At 40.7% G+C, this 19641-nt stretch overlaps 1 protein-coding gene and 1 long non-coding RNA gene across 7 annotated transcripts in view; one reads left to right on the forward strand and one right to left on the reverse strand.

Annotated features, from left to right (window-relative positions):
* DOCK5 (dedicator of cytokinesis 5) overlaps window positions 1-19641 on the reverse strand; it is a 211719-nt gene that overhangs the window by 142996 nt on the left and 49082 nt on the right. For all 4 annotated transcript variants that reach the window (XM_038573778.1, XM_038573777.1, XM_038573779.1 and 1 more), the window contains exon 2: window positions 9163-9246. In XM_038573778.1, the coding sequence (XP_038429706.1) occupies window positions 9163-9172 (10 nt within the window). In that variant the 5' untranslated portion in view covers window positions 9173-9246. The remainder of the gene's footprint in view (window positions 1-9162; window positions 9247-19641) is intronic.
* Window positions 1-19641, forward strand: part of LOC111092454 — a 58816-nt gene that overhangs the window by 7899 nt on the left and 31276 nt on the right. Inside the window, exons 4-5 of one of the 3 annotated variants that reach the window (XR_005378672.1) lie at window positions 2357-2488; window positions 3372-4447. The exons of 1 other annotated variant lie outside the window; for it this stretch is intronic. This is a non-coding gene — a long non-coding RNA (uncharacterized LOC111092454). Of the gene's footprint in view, window positions 1-2035; window positions 2321-2356; window positions 2489-3371; window positions 4448-19641 lie in introns of those variants that run through there. One more of the 3 variants, XR_005378674.1, reaches the window with a different exon arrangement.

Consider the following 19641-nt stretch of genomic DNA (forward strand, 5'->3'; position numbering starts at 1 on the left):
AGGCCACTGGGTTCAATTCGGATGCCTTCTTTATTTGCTAACCCAAGCAGGAGGGCACAATCGGGAACACCGGTTATATGCTCAGTGCCACAAACATACAGGGACGGAGACTTTCCCCCTCTCTGACCTACCTGCCACACCTAAGAGGGTTGGACACACTGTTGTAACAGTAGCTCAGCCCCTCAGTAATTTTGATCTGGAGTGCGTGGGCTAGAGGAAGAGCACCCACATCTCTGGGTGGGGAAGATGACTGTGCGATGCTCCCCTGGAACACATACGCCTACCTGCTCAGAGAAAACTGGCTCTTGAAAGCAGGTGGAGGAGAAAGGTGGTGGGGGGGTGTGCAGATGAGGCAGGTAGGCACTAGGGGCACTAGGGCTGGGGGCCCAAGTGCACAGTGGGCTTGGAGAGCAGTGAGGAGTCCACTTGGCCACAGTGGCAAGCAAGTGTATGAGAGCCATGGGGGGAAGGAAGTTCAAAAAGAACTCACCCCAATACTGGCACATTTGGGGTGATGGTTGGTGTACTTGTCTGACAGCAACTTAAAACGCAAAAGAACCTCACCTGCTTTGAAAAACTATAGGTTAGGTCCAAAATAGAAGTGTCATTTCCTCTAAGGCCTCATAATGTGCAAAGAACACTCTACTTGGATTCCAGAGGGCCATGGTGAGAATCACAGCTCTACCATTTAATAGCGTGTGTCGTTTCAAGTTTCTTAACCTATTTTCACATTTAGTAAATGAGCATCAGTAACTCTGGTCTCTCATGACTGTAAGAGCTATGATTCAGTACATGAAAGCCCTTAGCTCAATGCCTGGCACACAGAGCAGAGTAAAATGCCAGACAAATTTGGAACCAGGGGTACCAGTGACATAATCCAGGGACTAACTCCCACTTCTAGGGCCATCATCTGGTTCCTGCACTAATGATGGTAGAATAAAAGTTCTCTTGTCTTTGTTTTCTGAGGAATGTTGTCTGTGCTCCCTGGAAGGAGGAGGAGCACCTCTCTAAATTATTCTCTAGTTACTGACAACAAACAAAGCTGCAGCATATGTAAGGCAGCTGGGATACCAGGCTAGGGGGAAGCTTTACTCCAGGAACTGTAGTGCCTGATAAGACATACTTTTATTTTCTAAGAGAAGAAGAAAAACCATAGAAAAGATTACTTCAAGGGAAAGGTAACGAGACAACAATAGAAGAAACAGCTCAGGTGACAGAAAAACCATATGATGATGGCTAGGATAATTGAGACAATAATGCTGAGTTACTCAGGGCCTGAGCAGATACTGAATGCAGCCAAAAAGGAACTCAAAAGTTACCAAAATAGTGTCTTCCAAGGCCTGGTTTGACATTCAGGGGGCAATGAATATGACAGGAAGAATCATCAAAACACCCGCCCTCTTCCATTCCATCAATTCCAACTACAGTAAAAGACTCTCCAATCTTCATCGGTGAGCACTAAACAAGTATTGCAGGATAGGAATTCAATGTTGATCGCTCTGGACATTTAGAAGATGGACTGAAGTGCTTGGTACAGTCATTGAAAATCTTATATTGTCAAAGTTAAAGTTGTCAAAGTTAAGTGCACACATATTTAATATCGCTCTGATGACACATGCTGGGGACCCACACACAGAACTTAAGGGTGAGACTAATCATCTAACAAGCATCCTTCCTATCTTGCCCTGGTCACAGCTCCATGCAGCATGGTTATACATGGAGCCGAGGCCAAGAAAAGAACCACAGTTCTCATGTGCTTCTTAGACTGACTGGTGGCATTTAGGTTTCTCAGGCAGCATGTCTTCTACAATGCTTTATATTGAATGACTTGCTGCCACAGGTTGAATAAAATGGGACACTCAAGTACAGAGTGAGTACTTATGATGCCCAAGTCCCCTTATATGCTTTTTGAGATCATAAATTGCTTTCATATTACTAGAAGCAAAAAAGAAGGATACATTAATCTTCTCTTTCCAGATATGAGCAAGAGGAGAAATATCCTATTCTTTGCCCTCAATCTTAAACTTCTCTCTAGGACTCTCCCCTGACACGAATCCTTCACCGAGTCTACCTAGCCCCACAACAGTCTGATGTGCCCTGTTTCCCAATGGGGAGAAGATATCTAAGGCGTTTTTGATAAAAGTTATACACCAAATAATGTGAATGGCCCAGCATTTAGAGATGTGGAGGGAGCCATGAGTGGTTATGTGTATGCGTGGGATGGAAGGAGCCTAACTTTGCCACCTTCTTGACACCTTGATCCCGCCAAGATCCCTAGGAGACCAAAATTTATGGGACATCGAAAGTTCACAAGAACATTCCTCCAGAGCATCCCCCAAAATGTCTTTGCTTTCAGGCTGAGCTTGCCTCCTCAGGTGCGTGGGCAGCTGTTGAAATGGGCCAACTCCAAGTGCCAGTTCGTGATAAAGTAACTAAATAAAAGCACTACTCAGAAAAATGTTCTGACCTCAATCCTAGAAGATCCCAGGTAAGCCTAATGGACAAATAACAGAAATTTTAAGGATGGCATTTTAGAAGCACACTCAAATGTATTCTCAAAAGGAAGAATAAGAAAAGCCTTTCTCCTTTTGGTAAGATTAAATCTGGGATGAGACTTCTCACCGGCTCTACTTTTTAATTAGTTTTTCTGTAAACATACTCCTGCTGCCACTCATCTTTTAAAAAACACATCTCGGGAACATATGTCCCCAGTAGTAGTAGCTGACAAGCAGTTCTTAAGGCAAAGGTCAAACAGATGTGGGAAATGACCGGCACACTCAACAAAATGCCACATGGCCTCATTTGCTTTCCAGGCTGGTGCCAAAATGTTCGCACACAATCCGTATCATAAAATCCAAGCTGTTGGGCTCACTACCATTGATGTTTGTGAAAGGCAGTTGTTTTTTTAATAACTAGGACATGGTGAGACTATGGATTCTGAATTATAATAAACTTTTCAATGATCTTGATGGGTGGAGTAACAAAAGTAAATGAAAGTTACAAACACATCAAAATGCCTTATTTCAGCTTACACTCAGTAAAACTTTATACATGCTATTAAGAACTGATTTTTAAAAATTAATTCTCATTTTCTTTGTTTCTCACTCACCTATCACCATTGGGTATGGCTGACCAAAAAGAGAAGGAAAAGAAAAAAGGTATGATAAAGGAATGTCAAGGCTACCCAGCTGGGTAACTGTTGTACAGAGCAGTAGGATGTGACTGTCCATCCTCTTGATTCAGATGTTCTGAAAGAGTTCAGTAAGACCTTACTTTGTCAGACAGTCCAAGGCAGGTCCAATTAGCATAGCTCAGAAAGATGATTAAGCCTCTGCTGGAAACAAGTTCAAGAGTACTCTCTCCTTTTTTAGGTTTCTGTTACAAAGTTTTGTCAACCACGGAGTCAAAATTCAGTGCCATGTAACTCTACATATGTGACATAATGCTGCCTTCTATACTTGCTCACAGAAAAGCCTACTTTGTAAAGATGAGATTCAAGATATGTACAGCTCAAGTCATAACCCGTATTAATTTTTTATTATAAGGGGATGGGTTTCTAGATTACAGTGCATTTTAAAACTGGCCTGATTCTATCTAGAAGAAATAACATGGGTATATTAGGGACCTCCATATACACACAAATGCTTCTTTCTATTTCAACTTTTCAAGATCGTCTGTTTCCTCTGGTTCCAATGCAATCATTTGCGCTATCCTTTGGGTCCTCACATATTATACTAAAACTGTACAAAGCTTTATGCTGTGCCTGCTTCTGTAGAGTTTGGAACGCCTTTGAGACATTATCTCATTTTGTTATGGCCAATTGTGTTATGCTTACCCCCAGAAATCACTGCTAACACCAGCCACCCTCTCTCTTGAGCTTGTGAGTGGTTTATGGAGCTGAAAACGAGTTAACCAATGGATATGAATCAAACACAGGAAACCAGTACCCATGGGTGGAACAACAGACCCTGGGCATTAAAGCATTTATGAGTAAAATCCAGTTAATCACAGGAGAGGAGAGCTTAATGGTAACAAGAATGCTGCAACCTTGTTTTTCAAAGCACCTTCATTTAATCACTTTCAATTCAAAAACTGGCCCAATTTTAGAGGCAAATGACCATGTCACAAAAAGAGTTTAAGTGTCCTACCCAGGATGGTCTCTATCTAGATAGAGACAAAAATCATCTGATCTAAAGTAGGCTTTCTGCCTCATCTCTCCTCTCCCTGTCCAACACTCATGTCTTCTTCTGGTCCTGGTATAACACCAGACTTTTTTCCTCATAGCACTTCTGAGTATCTGAATTGTTTTGTTTACTTACTTTGTTCACTTGTTTTTGTTATCCCTCAAATGAAAACCCTATGAGAACAGGAATTTTACTGTTTTGTCTCTCAAGTGACCTCACTGCCTAGAAATCTCTTGTACTCAATAAATATAGCTGGCACACAATAAGAGCATAATACTTCCTCAGCCAGTGTTTTTGAATAAATGACCACATCTGGAATCTCCAGGTAGCAGTGATTTTTTTTAGCCATGCCCATGGACCTGGGGTGGAAAAGAACAACTCTAGATGGGGAACAGCTGCCCACTACCAAATCCCTCGCCTGGTTAAAGAAGCAAACATATGGCAATGACAACAGGGCAGGGTAGTGCCAAAGGTGAAGAAAGGCAAGGGCACCTGCTTCAGCCCTTGAGGATCTTTATTCCCTGAAAAAGTCTCTGAAGGAAAATTCCTAGGGGCCTATGAAAGATGACCAGTATATAGCTTCTCAGTCAATTCTACTTTCCTACCCCTATTTTGGGTAACAAATGAAGTTCAATGGCAAAGTGACAGAAAGAAATGAGTGATAAGTGATAGTAGCTCACTCATTTGGGCTAGTTTGGAGGGAAAACTCAAGTAATCTGGCAGTTCCCCAAAAGGTTAAACATAAAAGCTATTATATGACCCAGCAATTCCAGTCTGAGGAACAAACCAATGAGAAAAGAAAACATATGTCCACACAGAAACTTGTACATAGATGTTTATAGTAGCATAATTCAGAAGAGGTTAAAAGCATAAACAACCCAACTGTCCATCAACTAATGAATGGATAAATAAAATGTGATATATGCATACAATAAATTTTACTCATCCATAAAAAGATAGGAAATACTGATACATGCTGTAATGACGATGAACCTTGAAAACATCACATTAAGTAGAAGAAGCTAATCACAAAGGACTACATATTATATGATCCTATTTACATGAAATGTCTAGACTAGGCAAATCTATAGAGACAGAAATTAGGTTGGTGGTTGCTCAGGGCTGGGGGATAATGACCACCAAATGGGCACAAGGTTTCCTTCTAGGATAATGAAAATGTTCTGAAAGTAGGTAGTGATGATGATTGCCCAACTCGGTGAATGGCGCACTTTGTAAATAACCACTGAATTGTATAGTTTAAATGGGTAAATTGCATGGTATTTGAAATAGATCTCAATGAAGCTGTTATTAAAGACAAAAGCAAAAAACTCATGCAATAACCAAATCCTTCTGCAGTCTGCAAAGGGTGGGGAAATGTTGGAGCCTCCTGTGTTTCTCTCATGGAAGGAAAAGAACAGCTCTGCCTATAATATCTGGGGTTTTGTGGAGGTGACCCCTATACCCCACTTCCTCCTCCCATTAGCTTGCCCTGCTCCAATGGGCTTGGTCTCATATTTTATCTCCACTCATTTAATAGACTTCTGCAGAACATCTACTATATGCCAGGTGCTGTGCTAGACACTGGCCCTGAAATGTAAGAGGAGCAGGCTTTACCTTCAAGGAGCTACCACTTTCATAATTATTCATCTGACCACAGGGCAGGAAACAGCAAAAGGAAGAGTCCTAAGTGGTATTCTGTAGTGGGTTGTGGGCAGAAAAGAATTTTCCGTATCTGGGCTCCAGAAAGGTAGACTCATGTCCACACCGGAAAAAGCACACACCGGTCTGGTATGTGAATATATCTCAAAGGCGGGGTGGGGCGGAGTGTGCAGTGGGGAGCCCTGGAAGCTAAATTCAACAGGAAGCTGGAAGTCACAAAACCCCTAAGGCCATGAAATAGTACCAGCATTAGCCCTAAATTCCATCTGGCAGTACTTTGGATGTTTCTTTTTCTTTTTTTTTTTTTTTTAAAGGAAAAGGAGATGAGGGAGGAGGGAGAGAACTCAAATTATTACTCAGGATTTCCACTGTGTTTAATGTTTGCAAATTACTCTTGCCCTCACTTAGTCCTGAACTGCCTGAAATAATAAAGGAATTTGAGAACCCAGCCAAGAACTCAAAGTACTTAGGAGATATAAGAACATATCACTGCATCTGGCAAAGCAGGCATTATTAAAAAAAAATTAATCCCATAAAATAAGCACTATATAAAAACTTAATCCAATATAATAATCTCTGTAAGGCTGACAGGCCACTTGGTGGTGGTAAATGAACTCTATAAATTCATGTTCTAAGATGGCCCATTCATAACTTGACACATGTCATATGTGAAATCCCTATTTTTGGGCTTGCCAGGCACTGACGTCCTTTTTTGACATGAAAGAGTCCTATGGCACAGCATGTATTTTATGGTAGCAATTAACAAAAACACCAGCTTCTTGCTGTCAGGACTAGAGCATCAGGATCACCATATTCAAGATGCAGGATTGATAAAGTGGCAGGTTTTTGAGTGACTGTCTATCAGCTGGGCCAGCACCAGCAAGCATAGCACTGCAGGAGCTGCAAAATGCTAGGAGCACTGTGGCTTGTCCTGGACTCAAGCTCCAGGGGGTACTTCAAATGGATGTTTTTGTGCGCCTGTGATTACATTTATATTTAACAAAGCTTGGTGACCACCTCAGCTTGCTACCTTTAGGAATGCTCATTGGTTAACTGGGAGACTACTCAGTAAAGCACAAAAAGTATGTAAATATAAAATGGTCATTGATATGAATCCTATATGGACAAAGTGCTTCAATTAGCTATTTTGAAAAATATGCTGGGGTCACATAAAGATAGAAAAAGAATTTTGAAAGTGTATTCAAAAGATATCACCTACTTGATTTCCAGTCAACTCTCCACTCTTCCCTCCTACACTCCACAGTACACTCATAAAAGCTGGACAACACACATACATACATGTACACATACTGAAAATCTAACATGGTAAAGTGGGAATTACCAGGTCGAGATCTGAAAAAGACCAAAACTCAGCAAGATGAAATTAGCATCTAAGGCTGCTCTCTTCTTGAGACATCTGCTGAATTAAGAAAAGCTTCCTAAATGGCTGAGCAGCATTTCTGATGGCCTGGTGGGTTCATGAGAAAAAAAAAAAAAAAAAAATGGAGTTCTGAACTGTCAATAAGTTGGCTGTAACTTCAAACTAGACTATGGAAAAAAGCATTACTATAGACAAAAGTAATGGTAAAAGATTTAATAAGCAGGAATTAAAAGTCCAAATTGCTTAATATAATAATTCTAAAGCTGTATGCACCTAAAAATAGGTCTGAGAATATATAAAGCAAAAAACCGCAATTGCTGTAAATCATCATCACTGACCTAAACTGCAAGTATGATGGAAGATTTAACATGGCTCTCTCAGTGATGGAAAATGCAGAAAAACATGAACATACAGCAAATTTGAAAAAAAAAATGATGGAGAAATCAGGATCTATCATCTATAGAACTTTCACCTCATGATCCTAATACACACTCTTTTCAAGCCCATATGGAAAAGTAACAGAAATTGAACATACACCTTTCATCTATACAATACAAAAATGTATGCCCAGAGACACTAGATAGAACAGATTAATCTGGCTCCTGATAAAGAGGTATGACCTTGTAAGGTTTGAGAGCTCTGTGGTTTCAATAAGCAAAGGAGCCCTGAGATGAGACGATAAATTGTCCCTTGTGTCTCAGAGACTTAGGAACTACATGGAATTAATGTTGGGCTGGACCTGAGATGGTAAGGATAAAAACAGGAAAGAGAGTGGAGTGCGAAGAGTCTCCACAGCCCTCTCTCTCTTCTCCCTGCCCCTGAGAGTTGCATGGTTATACTTTGAGTTGTGTGGAAGGAAGAAACAAACCTTCACCCTCTATCTAAAAATAAAGGGAAGCAACAGGAATAACAGTTTTCTATGCAATTGGGCAGAATGAGTTAGTTTTTCTGTGGCCAAACCCTGCTACCTTTTCTCCTGGCTTCACATCTCTTCTTCCTCATCCTAGGAATCCATATTAGGTTCTTGATGACCACCTTTGCCATTTCATCATCATAAACATTTACATGGGTGAGGGGGCATGCAGATCCTGAAAATCTAGAGATCCCGATTCTAACAAGACTTACCCTATGAGAAAAGTCGGCCTACCTCCCACCTCATTCCTGCCTCAATCTTCAGAGAGAATAAATGGACCCTAAAAATTGGTCTCTACTTTGATCTTCAACTTCAGTGGCCTGGATACATGTTTGTTGTACTCTGGGTATTTGAATTAGAAATGTGGATATGTGGAGCAGTCCAGCTAGGAACCAGAGAGCTTGAGTTGGAGCTAAAAGCTTGGGGTAGGGTGGGATGTGGTGGGAGCAGACATAACCTGTGTCTCAGACGAATCAGAAGTCCTGACTACTACCCTATAGCACACAAACAGGTTAACTGGAACCACCTCCCTAGCCCAACCTAGTTGCAGGAAATATACTAGTGGGCTTTCTGGATCTGCTGTGGCCCTGACCTAATTCTGTGAAAGAATCTCAGCAACACCAGTAGGTCTCTCCCTCATTTCTCCCCCAATCTGGCAACATTTAGTGCTGAGTAGAAAACTAGTTAATCAGCAGTGTTTCCCTTGCACGACAGCCAATCTGGTGTTCCACATTGCTCCTCCCAAGCCAGCACTGTGTCGGATCCTTCTGTGTCAAGCACCTAGCATTCAACTACTCACAGACTTTAAATTCTGGTGTCTGGGCATATATGCACACACGTATTCAACTGGCTGTTTTGAAATCACCCCCAGTACAAAATTGTATAACCTAAAGCACTTCCTGGGTTTTCACTAGCACCACTTCAGGAAGTAAAGCATGTTGATGTTTGCTCAAAGTGCCTTATTAATAAGTAACCTCTGTCATTTTTTCCCTTTCCCTGTCTGGCAGAAGGCCATCCAGACTTACCCTCATACATCTCCAGGATGTGAACCGTATCTCCAATCTGCAAGGAGAGCTCCACATCTTGAGAGGCATTGTAGTTGTAGATCGCTGCAAATGAGAAACATGGGGGAAATGACATCAGTGGCAGTTAAAATACAAGTCACTAAACAACACATCCAGTGGTTAATGAATTACTGATTTAACAAATAGCCCTCTATTTTCATGCTTTTGTGTGAATCACCCACTGCAAAGCGGAGATATCCTCCTAAACCCCCGTTATTGGTATGTTACTGTCATTCTTCCACCCAACAAAAACTGGTTGGTTGCCTATTGCATATTATGTTAGAGACCAGTGATGGTGACAAAACTCACAGACATGGTCCCTGTCCCAGAGATTTTTTAATAGTCTAGTAGAGGAAGGAGGATATTAAATGTATAATATTGCAGAAACAACTACTTCATTTAAATTGTAGCAAGAATTATGAAAGAAAAAAAACAGGCTACAATGAGAATATGCTGTGAGGTTCTTTTAGGTCAGTCCCCTTGTTTATCAGACAATAGCCAATCTACAACACCACTGAGCTTATGATCTCTAAGACACAGAATGAGCCATCCCCTGGCTTGCCTGGCACAATAATTGGGAGTTAATTGTGAGTCCCATCTACTTGGTAGGACTAGGCTGACACAGGTTCATGGCAGACATGGCTGCCTTGTCCCAGTTCTAGGCATCCTGAGTAACTGGATGGCCCAGAACCTCCTCACCAAGGTGACCTCCATCACCACACCCTTAGGACTGGCAGTGACTGGGCCAGATTATGAAAAATAGGCAAAGTCTTATCATTCAAAAAGATGACAATCCAATTTTAAGGTGGGTAAGAGCTCTGAAGGGACATTTTACCAAGAATCATATGCTGGTTTAAGACACGTGAAAGATACTCATAATCATTAGTCATCAGGGAAATGCAAATTAAAACGAGATATCACTTCACACCCACTAGAATGGCTACAGGTTGGAAAAGGCAGACAATCGGCCAGAATGTACAGAGACTGGAACCCTCAGACATTGTGGGCAAGAATATAAAAAGACACAGCCTCTTCAGAAACAGTTGGACAGTTTCTTATAAAGCTAAACACGAATTTCCATTAAGGGCCAGCAATGACATTCCCAGTTATCTATGAAGAGAGACGAAAACACATCTAAGTGGCAACTTTACGTGAATATTCGCAATTGCTGTGGTAGGCAGAAACACAGCCCCCCCACAAAAGATGGCCACATCAAATTTCTGGAACCTGGGAACACAACTGTGCATGGCAAAACATCTGAGTAAGTTAAGTATCTTAAAAGGAAGAACTTTTTTCTGGATTATCTGAGTGGACCCTAGAGGCAATCACGTGTATCCTGGGCAAGAGAGGGGCAGAGGGAGTTTGGGTAGAGGCACATAGGAGAAGGCATACATGTAGACAGAGGAAAAGACTGCGTCAGGGACTGGCACCACCACCAGAGGAGATGGTGAGGAATGGAATCTCCCTGGAGCCTCTGGAAGGAGCACGGACTGTCAACACCTTCACCTTAGACTTCTGGTCTTCAGAACTGTGAAGCTTTAAATTTGTTTGTTTTTTTTAAGCCACTGAGTTTGCAGTAATTCGTCGCAACAGTCATAGATAACCAATATAGTAGCATAATTCACCAGAGCCAAAAAGTGGAAACAATTCATCAATCTATGAACGAATAGCTATAGTACCAGGATATATCCATATGATGGAACACTACTCATCAGAAAAAAGGAACAAAATATGGACATATGCTATAACACAGGGGAACTTCAAAGACATTACACTAAATGACAGTCATATGTGAAATCCCTATTTTTGGGCTTCCATTTCTTTGCAATGTCCAGAATAGGCAAGTCTACAGGAGACAGTAGCACCGATTACTAGTTGCCTGGGCAGGGGAGAGGAGGGAAGAGCAACAGAACACAATAGGGACCAGGGATGTTTCCAGGAAGTTGAAACCCTCAAGCTGGATTGTGGGGATGGTTACACAGCTCTGTGAATTTATGAATATTCACTGAACTATATACTTGAAAGGGGGAGGAAGATTTTATAGGATATGAATTCGAGTTCAAGAAAGCTATTTTTTTTTAAAGTAGGCTTATTTCTTGCCCTCAGTCTCTTGATATGTAATCTGCATCCTTCCAGGCAAAAAGAACCACTTCAGAGATGCAGTTCTAGCCATTTGCCTGCCAATTCAAGGAAGCAAGATGTTCCCCATTTCTGCAGCTCTAATGAGCATATGAGGATGCTCATTCAATCTGCCTCCCAAATTCCACAAGGATCCTTAACAGGGGAAGAAAGGTCCCCCTGCATTGCAAACCATGGGTACTCACTGCTCTTTCTCGAACCTGCAATGCACCCTATGTATGTAGCTTGACTGCTGGCTTTTCCTTACCTCGCTGTCTATCCATGAATGGGAGAAGCATGCCTCCAGCCACATCTTTCTCAAGCAGCCTCTCTTTTTGAAGGGACTCACCCAGAGTGTTCTTTTGTAGTCTTGGCATAGAAGCCTGGACAAATCATGCTGAAATTAATTTACTCTTGAGCTTTTGGCCTACACTATGAATGCAGAACAAGGTTGGGCTAATGAAGTGTGTTCAGGGAAACTCTACTGGATTTAGATGTAGCAGTTAGTTCGTGATTGACTCCTATACCTCTTCATGGGACAGTGGACCACTGCTGCTATTCCACTGAATAGCAGTTCTTCTTCATCTGAGAGTCATGTGACACCATGGCTTTACCCACTAAGTGTATGTCTAGTTTTCCATAGAAAGCATAGATCTCATATCCTTGACTCCTCCCCATTCACTCCCACTGAACCTGTTCCTTCCAGCGGCCCTGCTCACAGATGGAAACAGGAAGTAACAAAGTTGCTGTGTCACAATGTTTAGTGTAATGACCAAGCTCCATCTCTCCTCCGTTCTTCGTCATCAGGGAAGTAGGCAGGAACTCTCAAAGGCAGCACCTAGCTCAAACACCTATCAAGGAGTGTCGTAAACACACACATACACCATAAACCAGTATGTTTCCTTAATTCCTAGATTCCTAAATTCCCCCCCCCCAAATTATCCTGGCCTTAATTATCTACCTTAGCCTCCATCACCTGGAAAATTCCACCCTCTGCTCCAGTCAAGACTCTTCGAGTGTCCCCTAAATTCTATGCTCAGCCCACAGTTTATCCCTGCTAGGAACAGCTCATCTTCTGCTATGTAACAATCCAAAGCTCACATTCATAATTCTGTTCAACAAGTAACTGTGGACTTCCTATTACCCCGCATGAATTCGTTTCTCCAACATCTGACATCTTATCCTTCCAACACAGTTTGGGTTGTTAATCTCAGATAATCCTGGTTATCATCTGCCACCAATCAGGAGGTGGCACAAATGTTGATCTGGCTGCACATTATTTTTGTGTCTTTCAAATTTCAAGGTACTGGATTAGATCCAAAGAAGGTGTTTGAGGCACAGAGTGACTTTTATAGAATTTACCAATTGATTCAGGTATTCACCACTTCTTCCCCGAACTTTAAGATACTTCTGTTTTCCTGAGAAGCAGCAGCTGTGGTTCCCCACCACTCATGATATCAAAATCACCTCTCCTACCAATTTTTGTTTATTACACGAGAGAATCTGCCTTTCCAATCCAGGCTTTCAAAGAGATTCCCAGGGGAAGCACATCCCTTCAAAAATGCCTTTCACTGGAGTAAAGTTGCAGGTTAGAGGATATTCATTAGCTTCACATCTTTGGGCAGAAGTATGAACAAGATTCCCAATCGCAGCTGTCTGTCATCTCTTCATTCCAACAATGGACTATTGAACCATGCCCTCCTTCTCCTACTCTTTATTACATCTCATTTCCATTGTATTTTATGGTATCACTTCCATATGTTATACAGTAACTATAAGAAGTACATGCCACACACCATGTTATTATTTAATAAGGAAACAGATTCAGAAGGAGTAAACACCTTGCCCCCAAGTAATCCAGCTTTACAAGCGGCAAAGTTGTTATCGGCACTGGTGATGATGCCTTCATCACGTTTTACAAGGCTGTTCCAGAATGGTGAAGGACTTCCCTGGAACAGCCTGGAAACAAAGAGAAGAGCCTCATGGATTCTCAGTATGATGTCTGCTTTAGAATTCTCTCAGAAAATGGGAATCCAACTTCCAAACACAAGCTTTATTCTATGAATCAGCAACTGGTAATCATACTGTCTGCTTGTCTGGTGCTGTTTGAAGAACAGGCACACAACCAGCACTCAGTGGATGGTGCTTTCTCCCTGGAATGTGAGTAATCATTAGAGAGAAAGACAGATAAAGGGGAAATAAGGGAAAATCCTGAGGGTTAAACAAAACACTATTGAAGATTCAACTATACCACTTCTACATGCATGACCTTGAATGAGTCCTCAGTATCAGCCTCAGCTTCCCATCAGTAAACTAGGCATCAGATCAGATGAGTCTAAGGGTCCCAGCAACTCCAACGTCTCTGATTCATGAGGTGATGATAAGAAGCAGGAGAAACAAGTGCTGTTTTGAACAAGCAGGCCCACCACAATCTCTTGTTTTGTCTGAGGAAATTAAACAAGAACAGGGAGTTGCTGAATATAAATTGCCTTGCTGGCTGCTATGTGCAAGGTTGGGAAAGACGAATTGCTGGAACTTTTCCCTAAGCAGCTTACTGTTTATATCATGGAAGTGTAATTTTGCAGAGCCAAGTAGACAAGACAGTATGTCTACAAATGTAAAATAGTTTGCATTTTACCAAATCTTTGATTTGGCTTTTTCTTTTAAACCAGGCTTACATGAGAGAGGAAAAAAGAAAGTTGAGGTCTAAAGATTATGCAACAAGAAAACAACAGAATATACTAACAGGCCCCCAAATGAGGATCCATTTCAACAATGAAAAGTCTACGTGTTACTAGTATTTGATCTTTCTGATAAATTAGGTTCTTTCATGAATCCTCAAATTACAACACCCTAAAGAATAAATAAAACGTGTCATTTCCTATTAGTCCTTTGGTAGAATCTACAAAAGAAAGATCCAGCAAACACAGAACAAGTTCCCAATTTGAGTTATCTACTATTCAGAATATAAAAAAGAGAACCAAACTTCATCTTTTTCATTGTTATCCTTATCCACCTACTTTCAGCCATTAGAACTACAAAAAACAAAAAAGGCACATTCCATTTTTGATTCTTTCCCTGGACTTAACACAGTCATGTCCCCAAAGGCCAAGTGACTTTTTTCTTTTGCTCTTTAATTCCAATCTACATAAGGATCAGAGAATCAGATTCAATACTACATCTGTTTCCAAGAAGTAAAAATCCATGGTTTTACACTGTTCATTCTATGTAGGTTCCAAACTAATATTTTTAGGATGAGATGACTATGATGGCACCTCTCTACTCAGAGCTATCCAGGCCAGGGGCCATAAAATGAAGAGATGTAAAGTTCTATAGATATCTGTGAAATCCATCTGGTCCAGTGTATCATTTAAAGCTCTTGTTTCTTTGGAGATGTTGTGCTTAGAAGACCTATCGAGTGTAGAAAGTGCTACATTGAAGTCACCAAGTATAAGTGTATTATTATCTAAGTATGAGAAGAGTAGCTTATACATATCACCCATAGTACTCCACAAGAGCAGGCTCTTAGGGGATTCTTAATTTCATTTTCTAAACTACTGAGGAGAATAGAGGATTTATTGGCCAATTCACTGGTGATTCTCTAAGAAATCTCTGCTTTAAGTTTATATATATTTATAGATGGAATAGATAAATACCCTTAACTGGAAAGGTATTTTGGAGATATAAATTCAACTATGGTTTGCTGACTGGCTGTTACCAAGTGATTATTATACACCATCTCATTTAAACTCATACGAAATTAAATTTACATGGAATGTTTAAAGGAGAAAAGCCCAAACAAGACAATCCACAATTATGGGAGAAAAGCCTATATTCTACAAACATGTGGAGCTTTCTCCCACAGCTTCCCCACCTAAAAAATAGAGGCAACAGTACATTCCTCAAAGTTTCTGCATACATAAAGTTTCTGCATACATTCTCCTCCCAAAGAGGAGAATCCCTATGACCATGAGTAATACATAGTGGACACTAAAAACAATGGCAGTCACTTTCCCTTTCTCCCCTTCCCGTTTCTTACCCTGTCCGGCTCCAACTTTGAGAATGGTGGCACCCATGTCCTCAAAGATGGATGCCATCCCCCTCATCAATAAGCCAGTGGAAATCATTTGATGAAGACTGGGAATCAGAGAGGCCTATGGAGAAGCAGAACAAGCTAGCTCCAACAGTCCTTCAAAGGTAAAGGCTGGGGCAGACCCAGTGGTAGCTCAGCAGTTTAGCGCCGCCTTCTGCCCAGGGCGTGATCCTGGAGACCCAGGATCGAGACCCGCGTTGGGCTCCCTGCATGGAGCCTACTTCTCCCTCTGCCTGTTTCTCTCTCTCTCTCTCAGTCTGTCTCTAATAAAAAAAAAAAATAATAATCTTCAAAGGTAAAGGCTGCTGGACAATGCAGCACAGGTGTCCTGAGGACAGCAAAACCACCTTACTGTCAGGAGTTGAGAAGAGTTCCCCCAAGAAGCAGCATGAGAGTGAGGGAATATTTTAATATTTTAACCATTTTCTTGCTGCCCCTTCTAGCACTGCTACAGTGATTCAGCTGAGGAACCAGGGTTTTATTCAGAATACCAAAAATGCCTCAATTACATACTTACTATAGTACTCTAAACATGAATACAAAATTAAAACACATTCTAATGTTACTTATACTTACAGTTCTATTAGCTTTTATTCTTTTCCACTGATCTCTTTCTTGTTAAGAAAAAGTAAAAGAGAAAAAATCTGAGGGCAAATAAGGCAGGGTTTTAATGAGGAAGTAAAAAAACCTGACTTACTAGTAAGCCCAGAACACCTTCCCCCAGCCAAATAAGGTATGAATCGGGTCCTTCTTGGTAAGCATTCCTATTAAATACAAAATTAAACAGATCTGAGATAAAAAACGATCAGATCTAGGATTGAGTCAAGTTTACTGCATCTAACTTATGCACAGAAATCACAACTGAATAAAAGAGAATCTGAAGATAAAAGCCACAGATTATTGTGGAATCTAGAACAAGCACCCTGAAATGATAGGCAAAAATGTCAGTGACTATTTTTTCCAAACATACATGAATTTGAGACAAAACACAGTTAATTGGGCAGCACAGGTGGCTCAGCGGTTTAGCGCCGCCTTCAGCCCAGGGCCTGATCCTGGAGACCCGGGATCAAGTTCCACATCAGGCTCCCGGCATGGAGCCTGCTTCTCCCTCTGCCTGTGTCTCTGCCTCTCTCTCTCTGTGTCTCTCATGAATAAATAAATAAATAAAATCTTTAAACACACACACACACACACACACACACACACACTTCATTGAGAAAAGGAATGATGCCCAACCAGGCTGCAAAACCCATTAATTTGAAAACATGAAGCTAAAAATGAGAAAACAAGAATAGATGGTTGGGACCTGGGCTTACATCTAAGCAAGGCATATCAACCAGTCGCCTTTCTACCATGGACCACTTCCAGGCGGATGCACCACAGCCACATCTTGCTGCGAGCACTGTGAGAAGACAGAGTGTGTGTCTATGTGCCCAGGAGGGAAAGGGAGATGAGAAGAGCAAATAGCTGGGGAGAAGGCCAGAAGCTGAAGAAATCTGGAAAACCATCTGGTCAAATCTCCTTATTTCATAAATGAGAAAATGGAAGCCATGCATTGGCACATGTGTGTAGCTGAAAAATGATAGATGAAGGTGAAACCAACTGTCAGGCCAACTGAAGATCCTTCCCAGCCTGGCCAGAGAACTACCTTCCTGGAAAGCCACACAAGTCATTTAATCTTCAGCCTTCAATGTCCTCATCAATAAAATGACATTTGTGAACTGGTATTTTACCTGCCTCTTAGGGTTGTTATAAGCATAAAATGAGGGGCATCTGGGTGGCTCAGTTGGGTAAGCCTCTGACTCTTGATTTCAGCCCATGTGGGGTGGGGCTGCACTCTCAACAAAGAGTTTGTTTTTCTCCTTCTCCTTGTCCTACTGCCTCTACCCCTCCCCCCATGCATGCTCTCTTGCTCACTCTCTCAAATAAGTAAGTCTCAAAAAGGAAGGAAGGAAGGAAAGAAGGAAGAAGGAAGGAAGAAGGAAGGAAGGAAGAAGGAAGGAAGGAAGGGACGGAAGAAGGAAGGACAGGAAGGAAGAAGGAAAGAAAAAGAAGGAACATCAGAACGAACCGACAAGATAAAAGAAAGAAAGTCGTGAATCAGAAAGGAACCGACTAGAAAGAAAGAGGAAAGAACGAAAGAAAGAAAGAAAGTAAAGAAGAAAGAAAATCCGTAGAATTAAGCAAATTCAGATAAGGTAAAAGATAAACAAATATAAAGAAAAAGTATCACGAAGCTAGAAAAGAACAAAGAAATAGAAAAAGAATAACTTAAGAAATCACAGAAGAAAGTTCTTAAATTCTATTTCTTCTTGTACCCTGTTGAAATCAGAACAAGTAAATAAGACAATAGTGACAGAAAAACGGCAACGTAAAAGAAACGGGAAGAACCTGAAACTCTACAAAAATCGAAACTGCAAAGGACGGGCAAACATGTCATTAACGGGGTATGGCATCAAGGTTGAAGTGGTAAAGTAAAGTCGCAATGAGAATTTTACTGCAGTATAACTGTATGGGACATCGTAAGTCGCAGGGATGATAAGGGATGGGTTAGTGGTGCGATTGACAAAAGACCTATGCTCAGTGTGGAGTCTGCTTGAGATTTTTTTCTCTCTCTCCCCTGCTCATGCACATGCTCTTTCTTTCTCTAAAAAAGAATAAATAAATAAGAGAATAAAAATAATAAAATGAAAAGAAATATAAAAGTGAGTAATTTTTAGTAAAGTCTTTGGAACCAAGATATTTCAGCATAGAAGAGAAGTACGAATCAAAAAGAGGATAAAATAATCTGGAATAATCTATGTGAATTAGAAACATCATTATGAATCTGAAATACTTTTTGTTCTAAACAAATACATATATATGTATGTATGTATTTCATTTCCACTGTAGCCACAGTGGACCAGAGAACACATAAGGAATCATATGAATTACCTTGTCTTAAATATCTAAAAGACAGGTAAAATATGACTAATGGTTTTCAGGCACCTAACAATACAGTGCAAGACAGGGATGCCCGAGAGAACTGAAATAGTTGAGGTAAGTCTACAAATGCCTCTGGTTACTGTTTGAAAAGAGCCTCCAGGCAAAAGTAAGATAAGGAAAAAGTTGAGAATTCAGGGAGGTCAAAGTGCCTAAGATATATAGGACAAAGAATCAGAGAGGAGTTTCCCCTCACCATGCCAAATTATAGCTAATGGTGGTCAGGAGTTCCCCCCACACCAAGTCTATAGCTAGTAGTGGTCAGTCCATGCAAAGACAATACCCAAGGCTAAGGGTATTGAAAAAAGAACCACTGGAAAAGAACAGAGTAGCAATTCCCATGCCTCACATAGGGCTGGGAACAGTTCATGTTTTCCACAACCAGAATGGAGAAACCCTGTGGTATGTGGCCACTGCTCTGAGTACCAGAAGAGCAGAGCCCTGGCAATGCAACCAAACTGGCCCTAAGGTAAAGGCTATACTGGTCCTGCCTAACTAAGATCAAATGCAAACTTAGAAAGAATAAAAGTTTCCTCATAATTTAACTGCATCCCAGAACAAGATTCAAACTCCCAACAAAATAAAATTTATAATGTCTGACATCCAGTTCAAGATTACCAGGCATGCAAGGAAGGATGAAAATATCACGTAAAGTCAGGAGAAAAATGAATCAATAGAAAAATAACTAGGTATGACAAAGATCAGGCAAGAGAGCATGTCCCAGTTAACTAAATTCAAATCATACAAAATATATTCTTTGACTACAATGGAATTAAACTAAATATCAATAACAGACATTTAAAAAATCCCCAAACATTTAAAACTGAACAACATATCTCTTACCAGTCTGAGGACCATTCAAAAGTCAATGTAATCTATCACATTAAGATGAAAAAAAAACTTTTTAAAATATGACCATCTCTATAGATGCAGAGAAGGCATTTGATAAAATCTGATATCCATGAATGATAAAAAAAAAAAGTCAGCAAATAAGATATATCTTCAGCCTGATAAAGAGTATACATGATACACCTACAGCTAACATCATACCAAACTGTCAAATATTAAGTGCTTCCCTAAAACTGAGAACAAGGTGAGGGCATCTGCTCTCATCACTTCTATTCCATATTTTAATGGTGGTTCAAGCTAGTGTAATAAGGCAAGAAAAAGAAATTAAAAGTTTACTAATTGGAAAGGATGACATTGAAAATAACATGATCATCTACAAAGAAAACATTAAGGCATTT

The sequence above is a fragment of the Canis lupus genome, chromosome 25, assembly GCF_011100685.1.
Source record: "Canis lupus familiaris isolate Mischka breed German Shepherd chromosome 25, alternate assembly UU_Cfam_GSD_1.0, whole genome shotgun sequence".
Lineage (NCBI taxonomy): Eukaryota > Metazoa > Chordata > Mammalia > Carnivora > Canidae > Canis > Canis lupus.